General features: G+C 43.9%; 1 protein-coding gene across 1 annotated transcript in view; it reads right to left on the bottom strand.

The window, feature by feature from the left end:
- Nek10 (NIMA related kinase 10) overlaps positions 1 to 13,793 on the bottom strand; it is a 187,847-nt gene that overhangs the window by 15,753 nt on the left and 158,301 nt on the right. Inside the window, exons 31-32 of the mRNA XM_055599067.1 lie at positions 10,961 to 11,061; positions 3,996 to 4,106 (exon numbers count right to left, since the gene is read on the bottom strand). Of these exons, the coding sequence (XP_055455042.1) occupies positions 3,996 to 4,106; positions 10,961 to 11,061 (212 nt within the window). The remainder of the gene's footprint in view (positions 1 to 3,995; positions 4,107 to 10,960; positions 11,062 to 13,793) is intronic.

The raw sequence follows: 13,793 nt of genomic DNA, 5'->3' as shown, positions 1-13,793 counted from the left end.
GTATAAATATAAAAGGAGGGAGAAGGGTGAAATAACAGTAAGGATATATGAAGAAGTCACAAGGAATCATAAATTTAAAAAAAAATTGTATCTGGGCTGACAATGATCACTGAAGAGTCATAAACCATTTAACAAAACCGCCAACTCAAAGAATGAATGGAGACCTACAACTGCCAGTTTAACAAACCAGCACAATCCCTAATTACATTCTAAACATCTGTCCTAAACCCAGAGGTAAGTCTAGTTCTCGCTCCACACCTAAGAAACTTCTATTTGCAGTCCATCACAGAAAAACCACAGCCAATTCAAATGTGTAGCTGTAGAGTCCAGTCCCAGATAGTACATCTTCACCTCCTGCATGCCAGGCTCAGGGGATATCACAGAAGACGGAGCAGAGCGATTGTAAGGGGCAGAGGATCAGGGGCTCACTGCGAGACTGTGCCTTTTGGAAGTGTCATGAAGTCAAACCATCATGGCTGACTAAACATGTGCTGAACAACGCTGATACCAATAGACATGGTAAGATAAAAAGGGCTGCAAGCTCGTGAGACCTCAACTCTAGGTAAAGAACGACAGGCAGCTAAGGAACCGTGAAAGCAGGAGAAATAGTCTTCCCAGCAAAGAGCACAACATTATTTTTCTAGTACCTTATGGTCAGCCCTAAAGACATACACATATGTTTTTCTATGAAGAGTTAGAACAAGCCTCAGCCCTTTGAGGAACATCCATGGAAGAACAAAGAACTGTAAGCATGGGACTGTTCTATTTCTTGCCCCATAACACCCATGCATGTCCACATGGGTGAGTATCCCTTTGAAAAAAATTAGAAAATGTATTCCTGTGAGGCATGTAGTCTCATTTATCCCAAGCCTGTATTTTCATAATACTGCCTGCTCCATCAATCTTTCTCCTGGTTGTTTTGGTAGCAGTGAGAGTTGTAGGAACTCGGGACCTGGCAACTGTGATGTTTATCATCTGTCCTTATCCCTGTATTTGCTGCAAGATCCAGAGAGGAGACTGGCAAGCAGTTCTATGGAGTCAGACAGTAAATATTTCCAGCTTGAAGGACATAGTGTTTCTGACTCTGCTACTCAGTTTTTATTTTTATTTTTTGAATGATAAAGTAGCGATAGTCCAGATGGAAATGAATGCATTGGGTTATGTAAATAAAGCTTTATTTACAAAAGTAAACAGCAGGCCAGATTGGCTTGAGCTATAGTTTGCTGACTTTACATTTAGAAGCTTGATCAGATGCAGCTGCAAGCTTTTGGAGGACTGTGTTCTGCATCAAGTGGCATACACTGTCAGGTGCCTCCTCTCTGTGGTATCTCCATCCTTTCTTGTCCTGGACTGTAAACCTACAGTGCCAGCTGAAATTCATCTATAAAACAAAATGTCCCTTCATCAGCAATTAGTTTACCCCGAGACAGAAATTAAAGTAGAAAGGAAGAAAAATGATTGATTCCCTTTAGAAACATGTTTTAAAACTAAGAATGGGTTCCATTGCACGTTCTGATGCTAACCAGAGTGATCTTTTCGCTTTAGTGTCATTATTGCCTCCTGAATTTTATGCTGTTGTCAGGCTATGGCTGTATTCTTAGTGATGCTTCAGGGACAGCCTCAACATGGCTCTCAGTCCTTTAGACACATCAGCAGGAGTCCCCAGCAGTGCTATACTGCCTATATCCCAAAAAAGCCCAATCCAAGCTTGTGAGATCTCTGCCCTGGACCAATCGACTGCATCTCCTCAGAAACAGGGGAAATGTGGAGTTGAATGCTTCTTGATTAGTTTCTAGAGTATTTTTTGGTGAGGATATTTTTGAAAGAAGATATTTGTTATGAATTTACTCTCACTGGCAGTGCCGTTTAAAACACTGACTTGAACTAATCCTTCCATCTTCCTTCTCCCTTTTCCCAGGTTTAACGGACACTGTGTGATTATTCAGTTGGCTTTGGTGCCCCTAAGTTACTCCAGCCGAAATGAAGAAACCTGGTCTATCAGACTGTGAAGCAAGGGACCACAAGGAATTGAAAATTTCCCTAGGAATCTCATGCTGGGAGAAGGAAAAGGCTAAAGCTTGGTGCCAGAGGAAAAATAAAAGTCCCCTGGAGAGAGATTCCATAGTTCAGACAACTTCGCAGACCATCTTGAAAGAAAGATTAGAGCCAGGCACTGATGCATAGACCTTGCTTATATTTAAACACTGCCTTCCCCTCAGGATCCTGAAGACCGCTTGGGGCCTGGAAAAGCCATGGGACCCCCATGTGGCCCCAATGGCTAAGTCTCCTTTCCATGCTTTTCATTCTTAATTTGGCGCTTTGATAGGCTTGATGCAGATGGGTCGCCCAGCCTGACTCAGTAACCCTCTCACTTGAGCTCCCCAGACTCCTCCACTCCCCCACCAATCCTGCTTTTATGCTCAGGCCTGAACCCTGGTTAGAGGTGCTCTCCAGAAGGGAGGAAGGGAGCCAAGGACAGCCGGGGGAGGGGGCTTTGGAGGGATGATTTCACAAATGAACATCGCTTTGCTGTCTAGGAGGAACAAAACACAGAGGAAGCCTGCATGAGAAAGACTGAGGAGGACTTGCAGGTCAGGCAGGAGCAGAAAACCACTGGCTGGCAGGTGAAGGAGCCTCTGAACACCCCTTTCAGGTAGAACCTTTCATCTATAAAAACCAGGATTTCTGTTAAGATGAATTTGTATGTAAGTTGGCTTATTCTTGGTATCACTTTACTAAGACCATAAAAGCTAAGCATCTTGTAATCTTTTGTGGGAAACATGAGATTATGATGCTTAAAAACATTCTTCTTGGTATTTACGAGACTGTTGGTAAGTGTGAGGCCTCCTGTATAGCTGCTTCATCTCCATCATCTCCATGTTTACCTGGGTAGCACGTGAAGGGCAGCTCATTCTCCTGTCTCCAAAGGCTGAGATCATGCTTTGTTTACCTGCCTGCAGCTGCCCCTTATCTATATCTATATCTATATCTATATCTATATCTATATCTATATCTATATCTATATCTATATCTATATCTATATCTATATCTATATCTATATCATCTATATCTATATCTATATCCATATCCATATCCATATCCATATCCATATCCATAGATAGATAGATAGATAGATAGATAGATAGATAGATAGATGATACCAAATCCAGACAGCAGACATTGCTATGGCTCTGCTCCAGCAAGACAGAGAAAGGCACTTGCCGTTTTCTCTTTCTCTTTTTTTTTTTCTTTTTCTCTTTTTTTAATCAAAGAGCCTAACACATATCTCCAGGATTAGTAAATTTGTGCTTAATGGCAAAAAAACCCAAGAGGAAGAGTTTATGGACAACATAGTACCAATGTTTAAGCAGATGAGGACACTAAAGAGGAGGAGTTAAAGACATTGGAGGGACCAAACTATGTCCATCACAGTAGCTAGACTTTTCTAAGCCAGGGACCTTCAGGGGTAGGACAGCAGGTTTATAGGACTCCCAGGAAAAGCAGACTTCCTATTTCAGTTTTCTTCCCATTTGGCATAACAATTTAGCCTCTGTATGTGTGAACAGAAACTTGTTGTACCCAAAGGTGAAACAGCTACAGAGTGTTGTAGTTGGGAAGGACGAGTTCATTCCGCCCCCATAGATGATTAAAATCAAGGCCTCACAGGGTCAGCTGACTGTTCCAGACAGGAAATGCAATTTAGGGGCTCACTGAAGAGCATTCTCAAAAGTACTGAAACAGACTCTTCAAAGGCAGGCTGTAATATACATATTTTTAAATTAAAGACATTTATTCTTAGGAAAATGTGTAGTGATAAGGAAAGAGCTGTACCAGTTGTCTGAAAATAACAGCCCCGGAAATAAGGATGAGAAGTCAGAAGTTAAATACCCATTTGGTGTGCTAAGCAGTACCCTTGGACAGTGAGCAGAATTCAGTGAGCTGAGTTGGGAGGAGGAGGTCTCCCCTGGACAAGTCCCTGTGTGGAAATCACGTACCTTCTTGATTTCAGACTTCAGGTTGCATGGGTTACTCTGTCGGCTGAACAGAGACTTCTTAAATCTCTCTACAACCCTTCTCTTCAGATCATGGTGCAGAGCCGGAGGGAGCTTCAGAAAGCAAGAAGACAGCCATTACAACCAACTTCTCCACACTTCATCCTCTCCTACAGAAAACATTTCCAGGGGCCAAGGCAACAATGTATTCTCAACAAGACTGAGAAAGAATCTGAGTTAGCAAATTATATGCCACAGTTTTCATCCTCTGTACACAAGGATGGCTCTGCCTCCATTTACCTTGTCATGGTTACACTTACTGATACAACTCTGCACCTAAGAGCTATGCACACATACATTTTGTGAGGAACAGCCTGGACAAGGAAGGTCCATGCCACTCACGTGTGAGTGCCTGTGGTATGTGAGAACCATGCCAAGTGCTGCAGCCACAGCCTTCACAAGGATTTACCACTTTGACCCAGGAGATACAAAAACTTGTAAGTTCATACACAGATGTCTGCCTATAACAGTTCTTCAGCTGGATGGAAACCAAATCCTAGGGGTCAGTATTAGCAGGAAGAAAGCAGCATGGGTTAACATACATTATGACCTGGCTAGGATGGTATGCATTTCAGAAAGACAGAGGCAGTCAATGCAGAATCTTAGAAAAGAGGAGGGTTTTAAATAACCACCCCATTTGCAGTGCTTTGCTGGCAGGATTTATACAGGGAATCAGAGTTCTGATGGAACAGAGGGTGAGGTAAAGTCTGGAAGAAGATCAACACAAAAGAATAATAATAATCAGGATTATCAGGGGACTCAGTCTTGATAAACTTTTTTTAAATAGATAAACATTAAAAGGAAGAGATAAAGGGGGAAATGGTATATAGGGGGAATAAAATGAATGTTCCCAATTAAAAAGAAACAAAAACTTATAAACTCAGAGCAAATGCTGACCAAAACAGGCAGGAACACTGCAGAGAAAATCATGTGCCAGCCCTGCTTCACTGCCTAGGAGTTTTCAAGGTTGATATCTCATGACTATTTGGGGCCGATAAAAATGATGTGTGCCACCTTGAGGGTAGTAGGATGAGTCAAAGTCCTCAAAAGTCACAATTATTCTTTCCCTTCACATGGACTAAAGGAGAGAACATGGAAGGTGAAGGAGACAGTTTTCCGCATTAGTCTCTAGCCACGGGAGGGGGGTGAACCTTGAGAGGATGGAGCTGCAGCCTGGAGCAACAGTTCTATTGCTTCACACCCAAAGGCGCCACCTCCCTAAACCAAACAGCAGAGGGCAGTGGTGGTCTAGGTCCACCTAGCAGCCTCCCCACTTGGCTGCTGCAGCAAGTCCCTGAAAGGGAAAGGTTGGCACCCTGCTTGCTAAAAAGGCACTTTAAAGGTGTGGATCGCCAGTGGGCCCATAGCCTCTGAGTGACTCGGAGGTTCATCTATTGCTGCTGAATTCAATGTGTAAGAGCTCATATCCAGACAACTGAAGATCCAGACATAGACTGTGGGAGCAAGCTACTGTGTCTCGCTGGGATAAACACCATTAACACAGCTTTTGGTGATAATTGAAAGCTTTACCCAGAATCATGACTGTTCAACTGTAGATGAAGTATACATAATCTATATAAAAATAGAACCAAAACCCTGGGCTCATGCATGCTGGGTGCTGTGATCACTCCTTTATGCTCATGTTTGCTCATGTATCTCTCTCACAGTAAACTTGCACAGCAGGTTCGATTTCTAGGTGGTGAAAAGATTCCTCACACACTGTCCTTCCGTGGTGTACTTAAGTCTTCTGCTTCAGCCTATCCCTTAGCCAACACCACTAGCTCGCCACTGCCTTATTCCTCACAGCTTATAAACATTCCCATGTCATTAATTACATCCCAGGCACACACAGCCTACAAGAGCGCCCATTTTCCTGATGAAGAAACTGATTCTAGAAAAGATCATATTTTCTTCAATTCATACATCAAACTGGCTTTTATTGTACCACACAAAGTAATAAAATGAGAAACAATAACAACAAAAATAAGGCCAGCATGTTTTCTCAAATTTGCATTGATATAGATTCTTTCCAAAACCCCAGATTCTCTCCCTAGTTGTACATTAGCAAGGCACCAGCAATTTTCAGGGCTCCATTGATTAAACAGTGGACCAAAAATAGCACCTTATTTTATTTTGACATTTTACTGCATAAGAACTCTTTTCCATAAATGTTAAAATCAAACATTCTAAGATTACCATTTAAAGAAATAAAAATCTAACATTTGTCCCTAAAAGCAAAGTTGCTATGAGAAATACAGTCATGCTGTTACTATGATCTTCTGTATTCTGTGGACTCTCTGACATCCTAGCCATGAGTACTCAGGGGGCCCAGTGCTTGCACTGACTGCTGTATGCTGCTGCATAACACAGTGTGAGAGCCAAGCCAGGGGGTCAATATTGGCTGTTGGTAACCCCAGTGATGGGCAACACTATGGGTCCTCCCCAGACCTCCTCTCTTTGCTTGGAGATAGATGTGTCTCCAAAGTTTTTAAGTTCTTAGATGAAGACTTCAAAGCATCTATTTAACCAAATGGAAATTAAAGGATATCTAATTTCTTCAGCTCTCAGGTCTTCCCTACGCAATAACTATGAAGTAACATATGAGTATCACACACCCTCTACTCGATGGAACACTGGTTCCCAGTACCGGAAATAAACCACTCACTGCCTTTTTCGCATGCCAGCCTTAAGGCTGCGCTTCCATGTCAGTGGAAACAGATGTGCAATCAAGGTAAGAAGGAGGATTTAATGCCCTGACTTACAGAACTGTGGCCACTGGGTGAGCTTTTCTGTGTATCTCTGTGGAAACTGAGCAGAAACAAGCGAGTTTCTCTGTCAATCCCCTCCATTCCTCACAAGGACAGTGAGGCGGAGGGGAGCTGCCCTGTTTCTCAGGTCAATAGTACTTTGAAGAAGCTTCCTTTGTACAGCTTGGCCTTCCATGCAGCAAGCGCACCAACATGAGGTCTCCTTCCTGTGATGGCACTTGCTGTATTGAGTACTGCAAAGTTCCCAGAGGGGAACCTTTTCTTGTTGTGTCAATAACATGAAGTTGAAACTGTTCTTAAAGTGCATTTGGGAAAACTACAGTCGTTATGTCTGAACTGGCAGCATGGAATGAATGCATGCCACTGGCCAAAAAACACAAAAACCATCTAGCACACCAGCTGTTTAAGTGAGTAATAACACATGTACAGGAGTTTCATCCTCGCTTTAAAATGCATAGAAGCCAATAAAGAAAGAGCATTCATCCATTAAAGAATGTATTTACCACACAGGAGTTTACATACAGAAGTTATGCTAAATTTCTCAAATTAGTGATCAACCGTTAGGGTAACTAAAGAGCTATTCACAGCTATGGATAGCATTAAGGAGTATTTTCCCCAACTCTTTGCTGGCGCACAAATGGACATGCAATATGACATATTTACTGTCTGATCTGGTAGGCGACGTGCATATTCATTAATCAAGTTCTCTCCCGATGTTTGCTTGCATTCCCTCACACTCTTCCATTTCATAGGTTAAAAAGTTCTGTGTGGTTACAGAGACCAGCTGACAGCAGAAAATAGTGGGGAAAATAATCAATCTTAGATGCTTGGGTCCAGAAGAGCAGCTGACTGAGAAGACTGAGAAGAACACTAGATTTGGGGCAAAACTGACAGATAAGACTCATCTTCAAGCATATGATTCCCCAAAGTAGGGGAAAATGACAAGAGGGGAAACAAGGAGAGCCCAGAGGCTGGCCAGTCTCAAAGAAGCTAGTGGCCTTGCCTGCTTGGTCCCCACTTTAAGGTAGTGGTCAGTGCCCATCAGTCCATCCTGATTGTCCTGCTAGGACATCAGAGCAACAGAGCTCAATGGCCAGATACTACATTCTGTAGATACTACATTCTGTAGATACTACATTCTGTAGGTACAGTCTGCTAACAGACCCTGGAGGAGGGCAGAGCTTGTCCTTCTGGGTCCAGAATGCTCTGGCATTGCTTGACTCCACCAGCAAACAGTTGTCAGTACCTGCTGGACCCCAGGTAGAATTGCTTAACCCCGGTCACAGTAGGTGGCACCATGTGTAGGTGGCATGCCAGGTATTTCAATCCCCAGTGGCATGCCTGGTCCAGTAGAGGGTATTTCTCAGCATGCCGCCCTGGACTGCTGACTCTCAGCAGCCTTCAACAGGGACCTTAGGGGAAGTGGCTGACGCGTCTCCAAGAGCACGCTTCAAGTTTTTCCAGCGTAGCACCTCAGCAAACCTGAGCCTGGGGTGGAAGTCTCTACTCTCATATTTGACCTCTTCTTGGATACAATGTCTTAACACTAAGGGTACTGAATTGGACCCCAAAACATAAACCTGGGGCATTTTGCTGAATCCCGATGAAGCTGGGACTCTAAAACGCACGCCACTTTCAGCTGTTATTTTCATTGAACACAACTTGTTACTCTGTTCTCAGGAAACAAACCTCTCCCTGCCAGAAAATTGGATGAGAAGCTCTCCGGGAGTGAAAAAGCACGCACACTCCTCACAAGACCCATGGGGATGAGGTTCCACTCTATAACCCACCAGACCTCCATACAGTTCATGGGAATTGAGCCACAGGGCTCAGGAGCAAGGGGTTTACGTGGCCAAAGCCACAGACTGCAGCACAAAGCAGAACCACGTCAGAAAGTGTGAGAAGTATATTCTAAGGCTGTTCTGTGGGGAGGGAGAGAGAGGACCCTGAGTCACACCAAGCCCGCAGGTGTGCAAGCTCACTCAAGATTCTGCATTGAAGGCTCTGGTTCGTGCAGGTGGCAATGCAGACTAACTGCTCATGTTGCATGGGGTAAAATTAAAATCCGAGAGTCCACAGAGGAGGGAATTTTCAGAGGTGCAGAGAAGTGGGAATGGTGGGGTGGTCTGGGTAATTTACTATCTGTGGATCTGTGGCCTGCACACCCCTCCCCGGCTGACGCCAACCAGGGACCTCCAGAAGGTAGTCCTTTCTTTCAGGACAGCTCTGGACAGTGCAACAGGAGCCCTGCACCCATCCAAGCTGTGAAGTTGTTCTGTGCTGGCTGAGAGAGCCTGAGGGATACAGGAGCCCAGTGCATCTGACAACGGAAGCAGAGTGATAGAACTAGATCGCCAGTGACCAGCTAGGGCACTTACCACAAAGAACGGCAAGCCTGTGCTGACAGAGCCTTGGCTTCAGCAAGCTTCGGCGGAAGCAACTAGTCAGGTGTTCCCAGAATGGAGGCTGATAGTTGTATTGGTGCATGCTTTTCTTTGTTGTTGTAACAGCAGAAAAGAACAACAGCGCTTATAGACAACACTCTGGCCTGAGTTGCCGCTGCCTCAGTGAAGGGGCTCTGTCTGCCTCCAACAGTATTCATCAGACCTGACTCAACACAGGGCTCAGCCAGAGGCCCCGGGGATAACAGGGAAGCTGGAATCCCTGGGTAAGGAACCCTGGACTATTACAACAGGAACTCTCCATATTTTCTTTTCTGCACTCTTCCCAGCAAAATGTGCATCCATTTATCACAGTGACCATCTACCGGGGAAAAGAATATGTGGGCTTTCCAGAAAAGCTAGACGCTGATTATAAATCACCAGTGAAACCTTATAAACCAGCAGTGATTCCTACAGTCTTAAACTGTCCCTAGCTTATAGGAATCAACGTTTTTGGTCAGGTCTCCCAAGATGGGGTCTACGATGACAGACGAAGCCTGAGTGCGCATTTGTCTTACCAGGAGGCAGCTGGTGCACATGCCTGCATTACTTTTCTACACCCGTGGATGTACAACTAGACTTGGTACAACCGGCTCCAACGGCTCCCGTGGTGGCTCTTAGGCTCCAGGTGATCAGGACATGGGGCTAGTTATTTACCTTGTTGCTTAGACAAACAAACAAACAATCTGACAAAAGCAACAGAAGGTGGGGGCAAGAAGCGAGAATGTATTTTGGCTTACACTGTCGCAGCTGGGAAGGTACAGTGGCAGAAGCAGAACACAGCTGGCCACATTGGATGAATGCTCGTATCCAGCTCCCTTTCTCCTTTACCTAAGTCCAGGCCTCCGGCCCATGATATCCACATTTGGGGTCTGTCTTCCTACATCAACTAACTCAACCTAGATAGTCCCTCACAGACATTTCTCTCATAGTAATTCTGATGCTCTTCGAGTTGCAAATCAAGAATAACTATCACAAGGCGATTATGCCTCTCAGTGCCTAGAACAGTATTTGTCACTTGAATCACGTGAACAGATGCTTTTTGATCATAAGACAAACGAGTGAAGGGATGCACAACATCATTGTATGGCACTATCTTGAACTTCAAAGTACGCACTTTCTTATCCAAATATCTACACTTCTTTTATTTAAAAAAAAATAAAACGTGTTATTAGTAGTTAGAGCGTGGCTTAGGTGCACTACCCAGTGGTTCAACGCTATGCTGAAGCGTGCCCACAACCAACAGCCAGGCTTGAGCCCTGAGCTTCTGACGAACTATGACTCAGATTCATAAACAGAGAGTTTTAATAGTCCTGGGTTTTATGGGAGTGGCTTTCCTATCCTTGAGAGGTTCTGTTCTCAAAGCAGATGAAAGGATACAGGTCCCATTCCCCTCATTCCTATGATAACATTGCTTGTAGAAAAAGCAACCCAGTTCTGTCTCTTCTTGCATCCCTGACATTAAAAAGGCATTTGTGTGGGAGTCTGTTTTAGGATAGAGACCACAGGCAGAAACCATGGAGAAAACTGGACAGATTTACTTCTAGGCCAAAGTGTCCCTACAAAGACGTCCCGTGTTGAAAAGAATTAAGATGAAAACAATTAAGAGTTCTCTGTAATTGAAAGTCCTGCAAGGCTGTATGTTTTCAGCACTGTTAGCTCTGGCCTGTGGCAGAAGTGAAACCCTATGGGCACCGACCTGTGTGATGAAGATGACTTTGTGCAGCTGGAGTAGAATCTGCTGAATGGGGTCGCTGATCTGCCGCACTTTCCGCTGGGAGACAGCAATGCCAGCAGATGCTGTGGGGGATAAATCCTGCAGTTAGTCAAGCCCTCTTTCAAAAGTGCTAGCAGTGGGAAAATGCAATAATATTCTAGGGTAAAAAAGAAGCCAAGATCTCATCTTACCAATGGGACACTGTAACACTTGAGTGTTTCATAAAATGAAATAAGCTGTTATTTCCTTCCAAGTCTCGAGCACTCAAGAAACATAAATATCCCTTACACAACTGAAAGACCAGGTGCCCTTGCAGGAGGTGGAGTGCAGAAGCAGGGTACAGCTGGTCACACTGGATGAAGGAAAATTGCAGGTGCAGTTGCAGGAGGCTGCCATTGGGAGGAAATGCTGCCTCAGGTAAGAAGTTCTGAGGGAGGGACGTTTGGTTGTTTGGTTGTTTGTTCATCATACCTTCCACAATGTATTTTAACGCTATCTTACCAAAACTACTAGCTACAAAATACAAAGCAGGCAAAACTACACAGTAGAATTAAGTATTGTTCAAATCCTCAATTACTGCAAACCTTAATTGTTTACTTCAATTTCCTTCTGGGTCTAAGTGGATAGGGTTACCTTGCCCTGAATTATTATGGTAAAGCCATCACACCTCCCCAAATTCAGGCTAATAGCTGTCAATTTGAACACAAACTGCTTACTCAACTTCATATTCCTTACCACAGTGCTCTGTCCTTGAGGACTAGAAAGCTAATATAGGAATGGCCTCACTGCTGGAATCAGCCACACCCTTCTTTTCTCATTCACAGACTACAATGGAGACCATGGAAGAAACCAGAAAATAACCCCTCACTTTCATCCAGACTTTCCCTTCCATCTGTAATAATACTCATTTACCAGCTTCCTTTTATTAAAATTGTTTCCAATATATCCTTTTCTTTCTTCCATACCATTTCAGAATTTAAGAAATCAAATTTGTTATAGTAATTTGCTTCAGCAATAACTACAATATTAAAGATGATTCTTATGTGTGCTTTCAGAAAAAGTTTGTGTGTCTTGCTATAAATTCTTTGTTTTCAAAACATTTAAAGAGACTTTTATATGGGTATTTAAACATGAAATTATTCATCTAAGACACAAAACAAAAAGGGAAATAAAAAATGAAGATCTTCTTTATGGATATCACTATTTACTTGTTTGATAACTAGCACGAGACGTGAGCCAGCTCTGTGCCAACGAGGGCTAATTTCTTATTTAGACGTAAAGGGTCTGTCTCTCCTGAGAACCCCTTGTAAGCATCAATTATTGGATCATTAAGATGTAATTTAATAAATTCCCCTCAGGGTAGAAAGATGGGAAAGTAAATCACAAGAATTAACTGACTGCAGCTAAGAGCAGCGTGGTGGTGCTGGCTGCTGTCCACAGTGCATATGGCCCGTGGAACAGTGACCCCACCCTCTGCAGCTATGCTCCCCACCCGAAGACCCTCTACAGGCAAGCTCCTGTCTTTGTCAGGGTGCTGCCTTCATGCTGCCAACAGAAAACTGGAGGACTCTAATTTGTGTCATGTTCCTGTTGGTATTTTCATCTGTCATGACTTGTAGATGAGAAGCGAAGGTCTCACAGCATGGCTGAGCACATCTAGGTTTGTAGTAGCATTTTGAGGGGTACCTTAGGCTTGACCCTACCTTACCACAAGCATGTGCTCATGTGTCCCTAAACACAAAAACAAGGGAGTTGGCCAGAATACCTGCTGCTTAACATATAGCTATGTGCTTGAACTAAAACACTGGGTTTTAAGTCCATCTGACCAACTCCTCCGTTCTAGTAAGCTCTTGACTTTCAAAATTTTCTCTCTCTCCCTCTCTCTCCCCCCTCCTCATCCTCCTCTTTCTCTCACTTCTTTTTTTATGAGACAGGGTTTCTCTGTGTAGCCCTGGCTGGCCTGGACTCACTTTATAGACTAGGCTGGCCTTGAACTCAAGAGATCATCCTGCCTCTGCCTCCCTGGGTCCTGGGATTACAGGCTCGTGCCACCTCACCTGGTGATTGCTTACTCTCCTAAAATGAAATTTTAAATGTTTAATTGTAAAAGCGCCTTGTAAATCAAGCAAACAAACACAAAAATGGTTATTAAGGATCAAGCGTAAGGTTCTGAAACCACCTCTCACAGGAACCACCACTGCTGACATTAGCTGGGAGTTTCCTTCCTGTCTCCTACCCCATCCAGTTAGCCCACAGGCACAAGCAACTCTGAGCAGTAACTTTCAAACTATCTTTGAGTCTTGACCTCAGTTTCACAGGTTATGAGCCGCACTGTGAAAAATGAACTCAGTGGATTGGAAATGAACTGGAAAGCTTCACACACAGCGAGGGGCTGTTCAGTTAGGAAATGCTGCTGCTCATTGAGGGTCGCTTCCAACAGCGTTTGAAGGGTAGAACCATAAAGAGAATTTATATATATGAAACCTCCCTTCTCTTTCATTTTTTTTTTCCTTTTCTTTCCTCCCCAGCTCCCCAGAGACAGTGGGGAGAGGGCATTGTTTTTCAGTGCATCATGGATAAACCAGTTCTGGCTCATTCCTTATGCCCATGGAAGAGGCTGTGGATTGCTGTGCGTGCCTGGTTTGCTTAGCAACTTCTGCCTGGCCAGGACCCTGGCTGCCATCCATTTCTCATGAGTGTCAGCAATGCTGTAGTGCATGTCTCACTGGGAGCCAAGGGATACCAAGGCTAAAGACCTGCTCATTTCTCACTGAAACAAATGTCTGCAAAAGTGACTGAATTATTTCACACTCTG

The sequence above is a fragment of the Psammomys obesus genome, unplaced genomic scaffold (genome assembly GCF_907164565.1).
Source record: "Psammomys obesus unplaced genomic scaffold, mPsaObe1.curated_primary_1811, whole genome shotgun sequence".
Taxonomy (NCBI): Eukaryota; Metazoa; Chordata; class Mammalia; order Rodentia; family Muridae; genus Psammomys; species Psammomys obesus.
The sequence above is the reverse complement of the archived record's forward strand: the minus strand, read 5'-3'. Positions and strand labels throughout refer to the sequence as shown.